Here is a 17,588-nt window from a genome sequence, read left to right on the forward strand (position 1 = left end):
AATTAACTTTTTTTCACAGGTCATAGCATTATCCTCCTTCTGTCCAGTCCAGAGACATGAGACTGGCCCTCCTTACATATAAGACTGCTCTAAAATTCTATTTATCTAAGACTGAACAATTCTGTGATTTAGAAACAATATTTGTATCCTTTCATAAGTCATCCTTGAATGCTAAAGTATCCACAACTACTTTAAATTTGTACACTAAAGAATGCTTTTCTATGACTTACAGGGCTTGGCATAGAGAGCCACTAGGGCAGTGGTGGCGAACCTATGGTACTCCAGATGTTCATGGACTACAATTCCCATCAGTGCCTGCCAATTGGTCGTGCTGGCAGGGGCTTATGGGAATTGTAGTCCATGAACATCTGGAGTGCCAGAGGTTCGCCACCATGGCAATAAGGGGACTGACAGCTTACACTTTCAGAGTGGCAGCTACATCCATAGAGTACCACTAGGCTTCCACTATCAAGGTGATTTACAAGGCAGCCATTATGTACACACCTTTGAAGATGCCAACCACAGATGCAGACGAAACCTTAGGAACAAGATCCACCAGACCACGGCCACACAGCCCGGAAAACCCACCAGAACCAGTTGAATCTGGCCGTGAAAGCCTTCGACAATCACCTCTGTGATGGCTCATCATGCCGCCCACGAACCAGTCCACCACGCAGCATCTCTTCTAAATTAGGGAAACTACAGCACTCTGTCAGCTGTCCCAATTCTGCAATATAAACAGAAATACTTTCCACCAGATTCTGATTTCACTTATAAAACACATTCCTCCCTGCTATTTCCAAGGGCTGGGGAACAAAATGTCCTCTCAACACATCCTCAAAAGTGGTTAACGACAATTTAGCCTGGACTAAATCAAATGTCTGTGTTCCACAAATGCTTAAAAATACTATGGGTTTCTTTTCTGGCTCTGTGACCCCATTAGCAGTCAAATAAAACTCACCTTGCTTCATAACTCTCCCACTTACTCAGGCAAGCCAGGTTAAACTCCTCCATGTGCCCTTGAAATGCCATAATCCCACTCTGACATTCATCTCTCTGTTCCCAGGCTCCAGGGCTTCAATAACCCTTGGCTGCTCAAATCCACATCCCATCCTCATCGCCAACTATTATGCCTGAATAACCAGGCAAGCAGCAAGGTATGACAGGATTTATTATAATGTGACCCCAGTATAATTACAACTCTCAGCATTACGCAAGTGAACTAAAATAAATACAATGCTCCCAACTGATGTAACTCCCACGAACTATGGAAACTGACTCAGCTCAGTACACAACACAACCTGCCTACTGGAGCGGAACCAAAAATTTAGGACCCTGCCTGCATCCAGGAGGAGATGCTTCTCTCAGAAGTCTAGTGCATCATCCTGAAACTACCAAAGAGGGAAAATCACAGGAGGTGAATGAAATATTCCATTTGTAAGGACAAAACATATGATGATGTTAATCCAGTTTCTGGGCATGTTCGTCTCTTATTAAGAAGTAATCCTTTTATGCACAAACTCTACAGAGACTTCTCCCTTGAAAGGAACAAATATCACAACAGGCAAGGAACTAGAGCACATTCAGTCTCTATACGCAAGTGGTTGCTAGATCAGAACCTGTTGTGATCTGGATCTTCTCTTTAAAAACCACTGTGCACCCCAGGAACCACAAATGTTCATCTAGGAGGTTGGTGGTTGTATTTTATCACTGATTAATTTTTAATTCATTTATACCTCCCAATGGGGACCCCAAGTGAATTATATCGTTCTCCTTTGCTCTATTTTATCCTCACACATGGTGGCTCTGGGCTACTGGATTGAACTGGAATTCAAGATGAGCATCAACAGATCAAAGCTCAGACCATTAGTTTATCACTGTTGGAGTTCCAGTTATCATCTTGACCAAAGGTGGTAAGAACAAACCAGAGAGGCATAAGTCTTTTTCACCAGAAGACTCCAGAATTTTCTGCTGGGAAGAAATTAATCTAAAATTGATCAAAGTAGGACATGTGGTGGGGATAGACAAAACCATGATCACATGGTGGAAGTCGCTGAACTTGTTGGAATGGCATCCTTACCTTGTAGTGTTAAATCAAACACTACCACTTTGACAGTCTACAATTAGGATCTTCCTCTGCAATATGAGGAACAATTAGGCAGTGGTTATATCTGGTTCCGTAATGACTTCAAGGTTCATAAACATATAAGACATTAAAACTACATGGGATTTTCTGCTCCCGTGTTCCAGATTCAGAGGGACTGTATGAATAAGCAATAAACACATTACAGTATTCCTCATGTTTAAATGGAAGGTATTTTTAGCAAATGTTTTGAGAAAATTACTCAATTCAGGTGTACGTTTCTCAGTCATGGCTATTGAAAGGGGACAAAAGTAAAATATCTAGGGTTTCATGAATTCAAGTCAGTACAACAACTACATTGCTAGTCAAAAGTGAGGGTTTTTATCCTTAAAGAGAAAAACTAACCTTTTGAATATATGAAACTAGCAGGGCACCGTGCTTCACTATGCATACTTCATCACAGGCTCTCTATGAATTTCAGGGTGACATTCAACATACTTCTTTAAAGCCTGTTTGTGAACTTTGGGGTGACATGCAGCATATTTCCTCACAGTCTGTTTGTGGACTGATGGGTTTGTTTTCGCATATTTTGCAGCAGCTTCCTGTAGTTGTCTTTTTCTAATGCAATGTGTTATTGCTCTCTTTCATCTGGTGGGCTCCAAAAGACGTCATGTGGAAGCAGCCATTGTATTTTCGGGATGCAGAAAGAAAGTGTTCTGCCATTGGATGCTGATGATGAGAAGGCTGTGAAGAGGTTCAGGAGAGGGTTGAAGGGCAGGGAGCTGGACTGTACCGCCACTGCAGCACATTCCTGGGGACTCATCCTGCCACTTCAGAGCAGGACACCAAGCACAGGGTGATCGGAGGCCGAGAGCAGTCAACTTGTCTGCACAGTAATCAATCTGATATCCATATGGTATAGAAATTAAATTACCATACCATACCATATGCAAAACCCGACAAATGTTTAGTAGTCCAAGGTGATAGTGTGGTTTGTAATCTGTTTTGATTGTATTTGGCTGTAGCAGTGTTGTTAACGTGAGGGTGGGTGGAGGAGTACTTTTTCACAGCCTGTCTGTTAACTTCGGGTTGACATTCAGCATGCTTTTTTGCAGCCTGTTTGTTGAAGCTGGTGGTGTTTAACTGTCATCCTTAGAATGTTCATGCAGCATGTCTGTGGACTGAGGGGCTGGTTTGCCCTTAGAATGTTTGTGCAGATGGCCAGAGATGAGCAGTTAAAAGAGTAAATGTGTAATAACTCGAGTAAAACTGAATATTTTGAAAAATCCTTTCTTAGTGAGCACCTAAACCACATAATGAACTGGTGTGCCAAATTTCAACTTTGTAGGTTCGGTGGTTTTTGAGTTCTTTTGATGAGTCAGTCAGTGAGTCAGTCAGTGGTATTTTGCATTTATAGATATAGATAACAGTCACAAATTGTTCAGAAATATTTTAGCAATGTCTCCTTCAAAGTATGTAAGTTTTATTTCAAATGAATTCCCTAATGCTGCAGGCATCTAGGAAAGCTGAAAAAACTGAAATTTAATCAGCTTTTTTGGAGTCAGGCTGTTCAGGGCGCCACACACACACACACACACACACGCACGCACGCACGCACGCACGCACGCACACACCCGGCAAGGTTGAAATGACATTTTTGGGAGGCTTTTTGTCATTTGGATTTACCGAATGATCAGCCCTAGTGACCATACTTTCCAATCTTTTGGCTTTTAGGTTTGCAGGTTTATTTCATTTTATGACCAGCTTTATACTCGTTTAGTTTTGGAGACTGAAACATAAAAATGTGTCTTGCAGGGTGTTTTATCATGAATTAACAAAAGTAACTTGGATTTATGGTATAAAATCTTTTTAAAACATATGTTCACATTAAATACTGTGACTTTAGTAAGTAAGAGGGTCCCTCTTAGTGCTGCATAATAGTACAATGCCTCTGCTTTCCTGAAATAGTTTCTTTCTGCTTTATATGGCACTATGCATTCTTGTTACATAAGTAAGGAGCTTAGTTCAGTGTTTCACATTTTGGATTCTAAGTAAATCTGCCTTGTGTTGACCCGGTATTGAAGAGCTCAGTATTGATTTTTGTCTACATGTGTTTATGGTGTTTATTTTGAGCTACTGGGGATTAATAACAAAATTAACAAGTGGCTAAGAAGGTTTCTTTAGTTCTTTGATTACGTTGTTCTAGAAAATAGGGAGTGAAGGAGATGGTATAATAAAGGAATCGATTTATTCCATCACTGGGCATAAAAACATTAGCCTTGGGAAAGAGTCGTCCTCCAAAAGCTTTAGCTGTCCAGTCTCTACTTGCCTAGCACAAAATAATTTGCATTTTTAGAGAAATTTCAGGTCTTCAGTGAGCTCTGGTGAAACATGAATAAATTGCTTTCTTTTCCTCTTTTACAGACTTTATAAAGCTGAATCCATTAGAGGCTGAGTCAAAGTGTAATGAAATAAAGGCAACAACTGACATGATGGAAACCCTGGATTAGGTTTCCTGCTAGTAGAAGCTCAGCTGTCATGGCCTGTGTGTCAAGTTAGTGGTCTTTGGGGAGGCTCATGAGTACATATGGATATATTTTTTTTAACTGCTGCATTACAGCAGGTCTCTAAAGCAGACAGAAATTAAATAGAGAAAGCAAAGATTAAGAATTAAGCAAAGCTGCGGAGAGCAGTTCACTAGAGAAAACTGTGTCATAAATCCTTTTTCGGCTTGTCATCTTGTTATCAGCAACCTAGCAGTTTTGCATGAGATCTACAATGTTTCTTTCACACTTCAAAAAAAAAAAGACTGTGTACGCAAGAGATTACTATAGGGTAATGCAAATCACATTGGTCTGGTTGTGCAGCTACCAGAATTCAGCTAAGTCTGCAAAAAGTTGCTCTGTGTTTTAAACATATAAGTGTTGACTGGCTGCTGTTGATTTTTCAGGCTGTGCGGCCATGGGTTGATAGTTTTAGCTCCTAATGTTTCCCCTGCATCTGTGACTGGTGTTTTTAGAGGCATGTCACTTTTGTCTGTAAGATAACCGCTTGACCGGAACCCAAAGTGAATATCAGAAGATTTACATCTGCATTTTACATTTATGGCACTATCAGCTGCAGTAGACAATGTGGTGTTTCAATTTGTGGTCAATATGGTTGTCAGACTCAGGCCCATTCTGCACAGGCCAATTAAAACGGGTTGAGGCCCATTTAAAAAAGGGCGTGGGGGGAAGTTCCCACAGAACTCGTCCCCAAAACACTGCTAACCCATTTTAAGGGGCAGAACCCAGATTTAATGAAATTTGCTAATTCGGCAAGTTTTTTTTTCCTTTAACCCAGGTTGCAAATGCTTCCTGCTTGCTTGTGCAAACTATAACAAGCAGGGGCATTCAATCTCCACCCCCCTTCCCTGCCATTAGAGGGGATACTCTAATAGGCAGTTGCCATGCCATGCAGGTAGGTGGGGGTGGATTCTCGGGTGAGGGGTGGCTTGCACAGAAATGGTTTGCACAGAAACACAGCATTTCCATGTGAACCCATGCTCTGGGATCCCAGTGATCCTGGCTCGCTCCTGCAGCCGCCATGCAAACAACGGCAGAGGGTTCCATGAACCCATTGCTGCTCATGCAGGATCAGCCTGAGAATTAAAGCATCTGTGAAACTGTGCTAAATATCCATGTACATATTAACATGTACATGGATATTTAGCACAGTTTCACAGAGCGACTGAAGATCTGAATTAAAATGGATGCTTAATTCAGTTTTTAAAAAGGGATCTCCAGTTTCCACATGACTTGATTCTGCTTTCCACTTGCTTATTTGGTACTTGAAATGGCACAGGGGTTGCCATGTGATAAGCAAGAGATTAGTGCTTTGGTTCCTTTAAAAACTACTTCCTGACTGATTCTGAGCCATTGCCTCAACTTCCGCATCAGCTACTGCTAGAATTCTTTCAAACATAATTTCCCTTGCAAGGGAAGGTTCTGTGGTTTTGTGTTCTTGGAGGTATTACTTTTCCTTTCTTCTCCTTAAATGTAGCCTGAGTGTCCATTTATATTAAAAGAAAGAATACTGTTTCTGGTAGGAGGATGGTTCCACCCTATATAAAGATAGACAAATAATGGATGGTTTTGAAGGGTGGTTTTCTTCTCCCTGAAGGAAAACTAACTCTTCTGTAAAGTTCAGTGACAGGAACTTTGCATCTCCTCTGAAAGCATCGGTGTCTTTAACTTGCTTTTCCCACACTTCCTTACCCTGAAGGGATGCACTCAAGTCTAATGCTCCTTAAAAGCTTTAAGGGAAAACTCTGGCCTTACAGAAAATCTCCCTGGCATCTTATTTAGTTGAAGATGTATTGCAGGATTTTTCTCTGCTTTGCTGGTTTCAGTGTCTATGGCCAGATCTTGAAAGACTGGTTTCCAACTTATGTGTGATCACAGATGGTGAACTGTGTGTGAACTACTGAGCAAAGTTCTCACTGAAACTACCAAAGTAGAGGTTTATAGAACCTAAATGGCACCACACAGTATTTATAAGCAAACTACCGGCAGACACACGACTCCTGTAGTATACAGAATGTAGAGTTGGTTTACAATAATCAGTTACCCAAAATTTTCCATTGGGAAAAAATGTGGTAAATTGCCCTCCCCCCCAAAAAAACACCCCCACAGTTAACATGATAATGTAAAGACCAACAGAAAGTTGGTCTCAATACATTTCATATTTGTCCTTGTAGGGATGTAATTCAGCAGTTTAGTAATAGTTCTGATTTGGTATCTTCTTCATCTATTCAAAATAATTTTGTGGAGATACTTTTTTCCAGTTATAGAAATATGCACACATTTACTGCATGACATTTGTTACTGTGGGGTGTTTGAGGTAATTTTACTCATCAGAACCAGAATGGAGTTTGGGCTACAATGCTAATTGCCCTAGGAATTAGATTTTATAAAGACGAGAGGAATGGCACTATTTTTTTAAAGCATATTAATGATAGCAGAAAAACATATTTCTATGACATGCTCAGTCTCAGTTGAAAGATTATACTTATGACGATCCCAAAGGTTCAACTTCCCATTTCAAGGTATATAAAATAAATCCTGTTCCCAATTCATAAACTGGGTTCCAACAGTCAAGCTATGTTCAAATAAACCTACCTAGTCAAACATTCCCAGAGCTTTTTGTTTAGCACTCCCAGATGTACTCATAAAGATTCATTCATTGCTCTGTATAATACATAGCCCCAAAAGAGAACCAAATAAAACATTTTTTACAATCTACACTGAACAATTTTGTATAATAAAAGCAGAAGACCCTCTGCATTAATTCATCTAGAAACCCTGAAAATCATGCATTTAGTATTTTTTTTTTACACAGATTATATCTGGAGAATTTGACTAGTAAGTGAGTCAAATGGTTGTGGTTGCATTGTCTTTCTACACCTGTGTCATGAGATTTCAACTGTCATTTTGCTGTTTGCCTAGCAATCTCATAAATATTGTTGAGATTGCCAACAGCCGCCAAAGTTGCAACATGGGCATGTGGAAATGGCAGCATAGGAAGACGGGCAAGTGAAGCTACAGCAGGGAAGGAGAGTGTCAGGGCAAGAGGGAATGAGATGAGAATAGAGCAGTGACCAGGCACATTGGTGGGGAAGGGAGGTATCAGTACAGACAGCATGGGGGAGTGAGGCAGTGGTGCTAAAGGTAGCTGGGATGGAAAGGAGGCCAGTGGAACAAAGGCAGCAAAGAAGCCGGTGGCTGAAGCACAGACCAGCAACGGTGTGGGATTTCATCTCCTCCTATGTCTGCTTCTGATCGTAAATATTGTTACTATTTTGTCTCATTTCTTTTTTTCCCCTTGTTTGTTCCCTATGCCTAACAAATTACACGTCTTTACTGTTAAACTCCAGGCATCATAACTGATAAATCTGCCATCTAGCTTGTACCTATCCATTTCAGGGACAATCTGTGTTGCTGTCCTGATCACATCTCTTCAGTTCTCTTCATCCTCCTGTAAAAGGTGTTCAGTTACTGAAAGAGCTGCATTGCGTTAGGCCAGTTCTGGCGAACCTTTGGCACTCCAGATGTTATGGACTACAATTCCCATCAGCCGCTGCCAATTGGCCATGCTGGCAGGGGCTGATGGCAGGGGCTGATGGGAATTGTAGTCCATAACATCTGGAGTGCCAAAGGTTCGCCACCACGGCGTTAGGCTATGGGAGCAAATCCTGCCATGTTGTCCTTACCTTTTTAATTAGCTGGTATTTGGCTTCTAATTATTCTGTTCTGAACTACAACCGGGACAATACGAATTCTAACAGTTCTGTAAATCTTTGGCTTCCATTATTTACCTCTATATTTTAGCCTGTTTAACTGATATGAATATTCCTGTCATAATTTAAGGGTGCAAACATGAGAAATTGGATATTTATTAATTTTCAGTAAAAAAATGACATAGGAGGTAGATTCTGATTTAATCAGGAGGGCATTAATCCCTTTCTCCCATGCATTTTCCCTAATCTAAGATGCTGTTTAGCTTGCTAGTAAAAAGGCTAAATATTTGGCAGTAAATATATTAAATGGCAGACTTAATCAGTTTACAAATATTTAGTTGGATCCAGACTGAATTTTCCAGTACTCTACAGAGTACTGATCTCTATAAAATGCTACTCCTGGGCAATTGGGTGGCCTGAGGAATGACATGCAGGAATGTAGCAGGTAGGAAGAATTGGTGGAAACATAGGTCTAGTGAGGGTGACCAGAGAGGACAGGAGCCCCAAATGCCACTCCTGAGGGTCAAGTGAGGGTACTTTAGGCTGCCCTCCCTCCCCCCAGAAGTGAGACAAGGAGTAGGGGCTGCTACTACTAGGCTGAGGCTCACCCCCAACCAGAGGACGGAAGCAGAAGAATGCCCCTGGGTGACTGGGCTTGCCCTTTATGAAGCAGCTTGCAAGCAAAGATTCAGGGCTCAGTTGGGAGGTCTGGGGCCCTGGCAGAGAGAGCCCCCAATGGGCAAGGGAGAGCCCCATGGGCAGCCCCAATGGAGGGTGCAGCTAGGCCACAAATACCCATAGCAGCGGCATGCCCCCAGCCCTTCCCCCCTCTCTCCTGGCAAACCCACTCCACCCCTGGTCTGACTTGCAGGCTGAGGCACATAACAAGCTGCTGCTCTGGTCTGATAAGATTCGGGGAAGTCTGCATTACTTTCTTCACCTTAGAGTGATCCAGAGTGCATGCAAAGTGCAGCATTGAATCTCCCCATGAAGCAATGGGGAGGGGAAAACAACTTCAGGCACCCCTCAGTTCCATAAGGTTCCCCTTTACTTATTTACTTAATTTATATTCCACTTTTCTCTCCAGTGGAGCCCGAAGTGACTTACATCATTCTCTAATTTATCTGCACAACTTTATGAAGTAGGTTAGGTTGAGATTGTGCAACTGGCCCAAGACCACTCAGCGAGCTTTTGGGGCGGGGGCTTTACAGGGGTTTCTGAAACAGTCATTAGTGAGGTGTTTTTTTAAACCCCAATCCTAAAAGAGGAAGAAACGGACACTAAAACTCCTCACATTGTAACCAACTGTTGATGAGATCTCGGAGTGGTATATAAAAAAAATTCTAAGTGCTAAAGTCTTTAGAAACAGGAAAAGAAATAACATCTTGCAATGCTTATTGCTTATAATGGAAATGTTTATAATATCTGTCAAAATCTATAGAAAAGAATCATATTCTGAACAAAGTTGCTATAGTATATTATTTTGTTTAATGTCTGCATAAAGAAGAAGAAGAAGAAGAAGAAGAAGAAGAAGAGTTGGATTTATATCCCCCATTTCTCTCCTGTAAGGAGACTCAAACTCCTTTCCCTTCCCCCCTCATAACAAACATCCTGTGAAGTAGGTGGAGCTGAGAGAGCTCAGAAGAACTGTGACTAGCCCAAGGTGACTCAGCTGGCGTGTGTTGAAGTGCACAGGCTAATCTGAATTCCCCAGATAAGCCTCCTCAGCTCAAGCGGCAGAGCGGGGAATCAAACCCGGTTCCTCCAGATTAGTGTACACCTGCTCTTAACCACTATGCCACTGCTGCTCCTTGAATCTTGAATGGGCTACATTATAGTGTGTCATATTCAGCAGAATTATATTTGTGTGGCAACAATCTGATGTCCCAAAGAAGAGCAAATGTCATTCCAGTATTTAAAAATTGCTAGGAATTTCCATTTCTCACATCTGTGATATACATTCCCTTCAAATGAAAGAAACCATTGCATTTTTATTATAAAAGGTATTGAGAAATTACTTCCCACTAGTCTTTACCTAAAAAAAAACAGTTGATGGATAATTTTTACCATTTTTCCATGATGCTTCAAGGAAAGAGTTACTTTTGCATATTCACTTTTAATTAGATTTTAGGGGGCAGACGGGATCCTTGTGGTTAGCAAGTAAGAGCCCGACATTTGTTTTTAAAAGAATTTAGCTGACAGTAAAGCCAGTTTAAATATTTGAAAACCACACAAATTGATCTTTCTAATGACACTAAAAATGAGGATGAATGAGCATAGAACTATTGGATTGCTTTCAAAATAATTCTCAATTTACATGTTATTATTTTACAGGACTGCTGTAATCATATGCATACTTGCTTGAGAATAAGTGGCACAGAGGCAACATCTCTCTGTGCAGTTGTGTGATCATCTAGCATACATATAGTCTAATCGGATCTATATTTACTCGAAAGTAAATCCTGCTAATTTCAGTAGGATTTTTTCCTAAATAACAACTTTAGAAGGAAGAGAAGTGCCATTGAACTCAGAGGGTTTATCCAAATGAAAATGTGTGCGTGGCCAAGAAAAGAGTTTGCCCCATTGAATAGACTTCTGAGACAGTGGAGTCAAGATGAGGGGAGGGGGTTCCATTTTCTGTAGCTACACCCCTGGGTGGAAATTGCCAGTTCAGTCTGGACCCAACTCATTAGTTTTAAAAACAACAGCCCTGTGTTTTTTTGAAGCAGCTTCTCATAGCTTATCACACTACCCAGCCTTTTACATTACAGGATCAACTTTTGGCAATACAGGGTGGGAAAAGCACAGTTAATGGAATAATAGCCTGCAAGGTTTAGCTAAATTAAATACGAATATAATCAACATTTGCGATGACTCTTCAAAAGTAATCCCTTTAGCTTTCAAGAAAGAAAAGCTACATGAAGGAAATCTCTGTAGACTCCACTGAAACAATATTGCCTTCATATTTCCATGGTAGGTTTGTCACTCACTGTGAAGTTTAAATTTAAGGTAATGTCCACAGTATATTCATATAAGCTGAGAGCAGTATCTTTGATTTGTTGAAGTGTTACATTAGCTACTGAGGGTCTATGCCGTAAACTTTGACACATCCTTTATGAACATAATACTGCTGACTCTTTTCTGAATAGAATATGCTGGAGAAAGTGGTTTGCACAGTCAAATTCTACCCATTCATTAATCTTAATTTTAATCAAACTACCAAATAAACCTACCACAGTTTCCAGACAGACATTCCAGATAAATAAATCGAACCAGCAACATTTGACGAGATTTTAAGACATTATGTTACTACCGATTAGGTGAAATACAAAAGCAGAAAAACCAGAAAAACGTATAAGCACAGAATATGACTCTTTGCAAGTTCTGACGCCCAAGGTCCATTGAAATGGGTAGGAACTGTACTCCTTCCGTTCATTTCCTTAGGGCTTCTTTCTGAGGTTCCTGGAGGGAGGTGGTGCTTATTGGTGACTGTGGTACTTTGCTCCTGTTATATTTTTATTTTGTTTTGCTAAAGCTGCCTACACACAAAAATACGACAGTTCAAAAATGAAAGCCAGCTTCAAAAGAGAATAGTGAAATGGGTCTTGTCATCTAAATTGTGCCAAATTGAAGGTACAGCATATGCTGTCAAATCCTGGTCAAGTTTTATAAAATGTATGTTACTATGGAAATAGCATGTATATGGTTCACACTTAGACATATTGAAGTGATAACTCACACACTGACAAATAATAGAGTTTACATTGCAACAAATGGAATTATGTAAAATGAACATGAACATCTTGCAGATCTAAGCAACTTTGCGCAACACCACTTGAGTTTTATTTTATGTATTATATTTGGATATTTGAAGTATAGCAAACACAATAAAAGTACTTTAGCTATTGATTTAATTTTCACTGAAAGCTCTTTGTTGCCAGGAACTTTTTATCTGTTACCTTGTGAACATCCAGGCTGATATATACAATTTGGAAATTTTGTATTTTACTAGAGTGTTACAGAAAGACAAATTAATGGGCAAATTAATCAGAAAAATATATTAATTTAGACCACTTAAAGCACCAGTTTATCAGGATGTTCAATTGTTACTTAATCATTAGATTGACGTTAATTGACCATATGGTGGCATCTCCGTGTATGGAGTTTTATGCAGTAACAATAAGAGACCAACGCCTGACAAGGATTTTGCTATCTAAAATTAGACATAGATAATTTGAAAAACATTAGAAGGAAGATGAAGGCAAATACTTTTTTAAAAGAATGTGTTAGATTAGTAAATCTCCTTCTTAGATTGAATTCATACATGGCTACTACATGTTACTTAAATCTTTTTGAGCCGTTCTCCCACTTGGTGAGCACAATCCTGATGGCTACATGGCAAAGGTGGCTGGCACAACAGCAGAATCACTGATCTGATCTCTAAGGATAAATTACAAAAGCTGGGGACCAGGGAAATGCTTATATATACATATACATATACATACACATACATACATACACACACACACACACACACACACACACACACACACACACACACGTATACGTATACATATTATATGTATATATATAGTGAGCCAGAGACAGTACCTTATTAAAAGAAAGGAAAAGAACCTGTCTGGCTCTAGTGCGAAATATACAACTCTATTTTAATGAAAATAATTCAAACATCTACCTACCAGAACAACTCTTAATCAACAACATATTGTATACAACAACAACAACAACAAAACAATGAACAATATACACATAGAGGATCCCAAATATAATAATAGGCAAATGCCCCTGCAGTGGGATTTCACAGGCAATGAATTTGCTGGCATCCACATCAGTCACACCCACAAAACATCACAGGGGCACAATGGTGTGATGACGACAAGGGAGGGAACCAATCAACCACAGCGGAACCCCAGGAAGTCTGCACTGGAGACACATGAGAAGAAGGATTGAGGGGGGCAGTCCCTCATAGCACACAGGCCATGCCTGCAGCTCCCACCTCTTAAAGGCATAGGCCTCTGCCAAAAAGAACAGAGTCTGCAGAACAAAAAGGGAAGGGGACCCTTCCACACACCAATATCCAAAATACATGTGTAAACCCAGGGCCCAGTCAAACACAGATCACCACACATAGTACCAGGAACACAGAGTAATCCCAGCTGCTGCCACTGCTGAAATAGGAGGAGGGTCGCTGCGGCAGGGGTCAGTACAAGATCATGGAATGTCACCAGCATGTCTTCAAGTCATCCCTCAATGCATGCCTGCTGTCCCTCCATGTCCCCACCAACAGCCACCATCTGCTCAAAGAGAAAATGAAATCAGGAAATGATTAAACTTTTAATTTAATGATGATTTGCTGAGCTGATCCCATTTACTATGGGTGAGAGGCAAGCAGGGTGTTTGATTACCACAAGAATCCAGAATCTCAACACAGAAATGTGTGCTGCAAATAGTTCATTGCTGAATCACAGATTATTCTATGACACTTTTCCTACTTTTTTTTTACCTCAGCAGTGGGATACACCCTCCTTCTTTTCTCCCATCTCTACGTGACAGTTGCAGTGCAGGCACAGAGAAGAAGGGATCCCTTAGATTTGTTCTGCTAATGATGGAGAATAAATTTACATTAATGCAGCTTAGGTTTTAACGATATTTTGCAGTTTTTAAAGATATTTTGGTTCTGGTATGTTACTGCAATAAGAAATGAAAAAATATTAAATATGACTTAGTTTTATGTTAAATTCCTTTCATTATATCAAAATGGCACCCATGCTGAGGTTTTGGTTGTATACAAGTTTATTTCATTTTACTTGATTAACTGGTTAAATCACAGACAATTAATCAATCAACGATTTCGTAGTCAGTTCAGCTAGAGTGCTAACAGGTGCCACAGGGCCAGCCATTCTAAAAATGGTGCTCCTATTTTCAGTCATTTCTTTAAAGACAAGTGGAGTCTTTCATAATGTTTATATGAATGAACCTTAATCTCAGACACTATCAATGGATTTTAGTATTGTTGTCAATGCTTAGAAATCAACAACAGCATCTCTATTCTGCTTGTTTTATAGGGGAGTCGGGTACAGCTGCCCTTCCAGAAATAAGCAGTGGTAAGTAACAGAACTATTAGTATCTATTTGCCTTTTTCAGCTGTTGAATAACAAGATAGAGATGGTATATACTACTAGTCTTTTGTATGTCAGTTCATCTTCCACCTTCAGTGCAGCCCTCATTTGGACTGCACATGTGCAGGCCGGCCACAGAATAGTAGTTTCTAGTTACTGAGGAACCATTGGGAATATCCCTTTTCTCTAGAGACTGCACAACATTTTTTCCCGCCCAAACCAACATATGCTCTGGAGAAGTAGTGTCCCCTTCCCTCAGTTCTTTTCTTACCACCACTGGGATGGGAGCTTCTTCTCTTACCTCTAGCCATTTTTTCCATTGCTTTTTCTCTGTAAGAAAAGGAAAACAAAGTGAAGGAGTGTGCCGTATCAAGTTCTTTATACCAGTTACTACTTACATGCCCATTGGTTGAAGCAGCTGACGCTGACCAACCCACTTTTTAATCCAAAGGCCAACAAATCTCAATTTATCTGTGAGGTTGCCCCCCCCCATCCCTGCTGACCATCTTCACAGGGCCCAGAATGTCAGTCAAGGCCTTGATCAAAAACTGCACGTCATATGGCACAAAAATGACTCATAGCAATGAGCATGGCCTCTGTCTCAGGCGTCTGGGGGAGCCTCACAATGTTCCCAACTATAAGATGCACCAGAAATTACCCTGCAAAGCGAGAGGTGGCAAAGCCTTTAGGTTAAAATCTGCATTATGGTAGAGAGCTCTCACCTTCTCCAGTACTAGGAAGTCAACCTTGGGATCTGAGCCGCAACCAAAGTCATCCTTGGTCCAGAGGTGGAATCCAACCAGTTCTCACCACTTCTCTAGAAGTGGTTATTAATTTTTTCTGAGTGCCGAGAAGGGGTTACTAAAGCAACCTCCCTGCCCAATAGGGACTGGAGGTGCGTGTGTGCGGTGGCGCCACTGTTTGAATCCCACCACCATTGGAACCTGTTATTCAAAATTTTGGATCCCACCACTGCCTTGGTCCAATCAGTTCCGTTGCTTCCAGGCCCTGAGCACCAGTCTAAACCACCATATGCCAGATCAGTTCCAAGCACAGAGCAGCAGTGCCAACCTCTGTCAGTGAGATGTCAGTTCCATCTGTTCTGATCTCAGGCTCTAGGCAACCTCACTCTCTAGCTCCATCACATTCAGTTCTCCATCTTGTGAGGAAGTTTATAGATCTTTTTGGTGCGCTGAAAATGCAGGGCCGGGTGCAAGTATGTCCCAGTCAAACCTATCAGAAACTGGCAAGATGGGGCAATTCTCTAGGAATAAGATGCAGCCTCCAATTTTCCTTACTTCACAGTCATAGAAGTATACATGGGACTGCATTATTGCGAGTTAAACTGGTCCATGTAATTCAGGTACCATGCTCAGCCTCCATAAATAAGTCACCCTGGATAAGTGGCCCACTTACATAGGGAGAAATCTTGAGCAGCTCTGCTCAGAGCTTTACTCAGGTCTTTCAGTGCCGCTTACTCCCAAGAAAGGATTCTTAGGATTGCATTGTTGATTATACTAGCAGTATCTTAGCATTTTACTTCAATGTGGATTTGCTGTGTGTGTCATAAACAAACTTTGGTCTTTGGCTTCAGTACATTCCTGTCAGCAAAAGTATTTTCAAGAAGGTAGTTAGAAGAGAGCTCAACCAATTCCATTTAATGCAAATCCAGTTTGCCTGTGGGTTGCTAAATCGCTTCTGCAATGGGGTGATTATAATGCTTGTGTGAAGTTACATTTGTGTGTAATAGGTGCACGCTTCAAATGCTTCACAAAATGTATGTTTATTAGAACCATTTTAAATCAGTTCTAGAAAAATGGGCTGGATAATTAAATAAGTTGCCTTCTGAATGCACTTTTTATCCCAGCCAGAGCAATGTGCAGAGTAAGCCGTCTTGTGCATCATCTTTTAAGCATTAAGCATTCTCCAGCCCACAGTTGATGCTGTTACTGCATTCACCAGAAGTAGCAGTGTGTCAGTGACCTTGGTAAAAAGCAGATCTTTGGATGTTTCATCATAAGGTGCCAGAGGCTTGTTTTGAAGATTTTCTGGTAGAGTGTGCAGGGGGTGGTAGTATCTTGGGCAGCAGGGGAAGGTTATAATGGCATGCCCAGCTCTCTGTGTACAGATCAAGCAGGATTGCGCTTTATGATAGTTGTTTATGCTACAGTGAGTACTTCAGTATATATCTTTCACAGATGCCAAGGAAGAAGCCGCCATTACACAAACATCATGAAAGTTATCTGCTTTTGAAGAAACTGTGTGGTACATTTTTAAAGTTTTATGCATGGCATACATTTTTCAGTGTATACTGATGTCAACAAAGGCAGTTTAACGTGCCCTTCAACATACTTTTAATCTGTGTTTTACTCCCTCCAAATAGATTTCTGTTCCTCATGAAACTAGTAAAGACACATAAGCATTTAATCACATTTAAAATATAATAGTTTTTTTCACAAGTATCAAGATCATTTCACTTTGGTTTCCATTCCAGAGAGTTACGCCAGATTCTGAAGCAGAGATGTGAGTGAGGGAAGATCCTTGTTAGAAAAAAGACATTGCAAATCTGAATTTCAGCTTGGAATGCGAATAGGTTGCACAAAATTATCACATGTCCAGACTATTCAAACACATTTTATATGTATAATGGTCAGCATAAACCACAGACTTGCTAAATAAAGTGTATGGTATGTTTATATTTGACACCATGTACTACAAGACATCAGTACCATTAAAATGAATGAAATTCAATACCTTCTAGGACTGCTGTCTGAAGGTCTGTTATATAATTGAGTCCTCCTTTGCGTCTTATTTGTCTAACAAGATGCTTCAAAGAGATTAAACATTTTCTCATGTGTATCAGATAATTACTTTGTATTTTAGAAACACAAATATTTGCAATCTTGCAGCAGGGGCACAGCACTTCTGATGCGCCTGATGACATTAGAGCCAGTGCAGGGCTGCATGAGAGCCAAAATCACCCAATGAATTTGTCGATCCCACAAGGTTGCAGCCGTTGTCACTGTAGCATGACCAGATCATGCTGTAGCATGAGGACCAGATCACAGAAGTACATATAAATTCATTC

General features: G+C 40.6%; 1 protein-coding gene across 2 annotated transcripts in view; it reads left to right on the plus strand.

The window, feature by feature from the left end:
* Nucleotides 1-17,260, plus strand: part of TTC29 (tetratricopeptide repeat domain 29) — a 143,087-nt gene extending 125,827 nt beyond the window's left edge. The window contains exons 13-15 of one of the 2 annotated variants that reach the window (XM_048508831.1): nt 14,447-14,485; nt 16,699-16,765; nt 16,995-17,260. In XM_048508831.1, coding sequence (XP_048364788.1) covers nt 14,447-14,485; nt 16,699-16,736 — 77 coding nt within the window. In that variant the 3' untranslated portion in view covers nt 16,737-16,765; nt 16,995-17,260. Of the gene's footprint in view, nt 1-14,446; nt 14,486-16,698 lie in introns of both variants that reach the window. The other variant, XM_048508830.1, reaches the window with a different exon arrangement.
* Nucleotides 17,261-17,588: the final 328 nt, after the last annotated feature.

The sequence above is a fragment of the Sphaerodactylus townsendi genome, linkage group LG10 (assembly GCF_021028975.2).
Source record: "Sphaerodactylus townsendi isolate TG3544 linkage group LG10, MPM_Stown_v2.3, whole genome shotgun sequence".
Classification (NCBI taxonomy): Eukaryota; Metazoa; Chordata; class Lepidosauria; order Squamata; family Sphaerodactylidae; genus Sphaerodactylus; species Sphaerodactylus townsendi.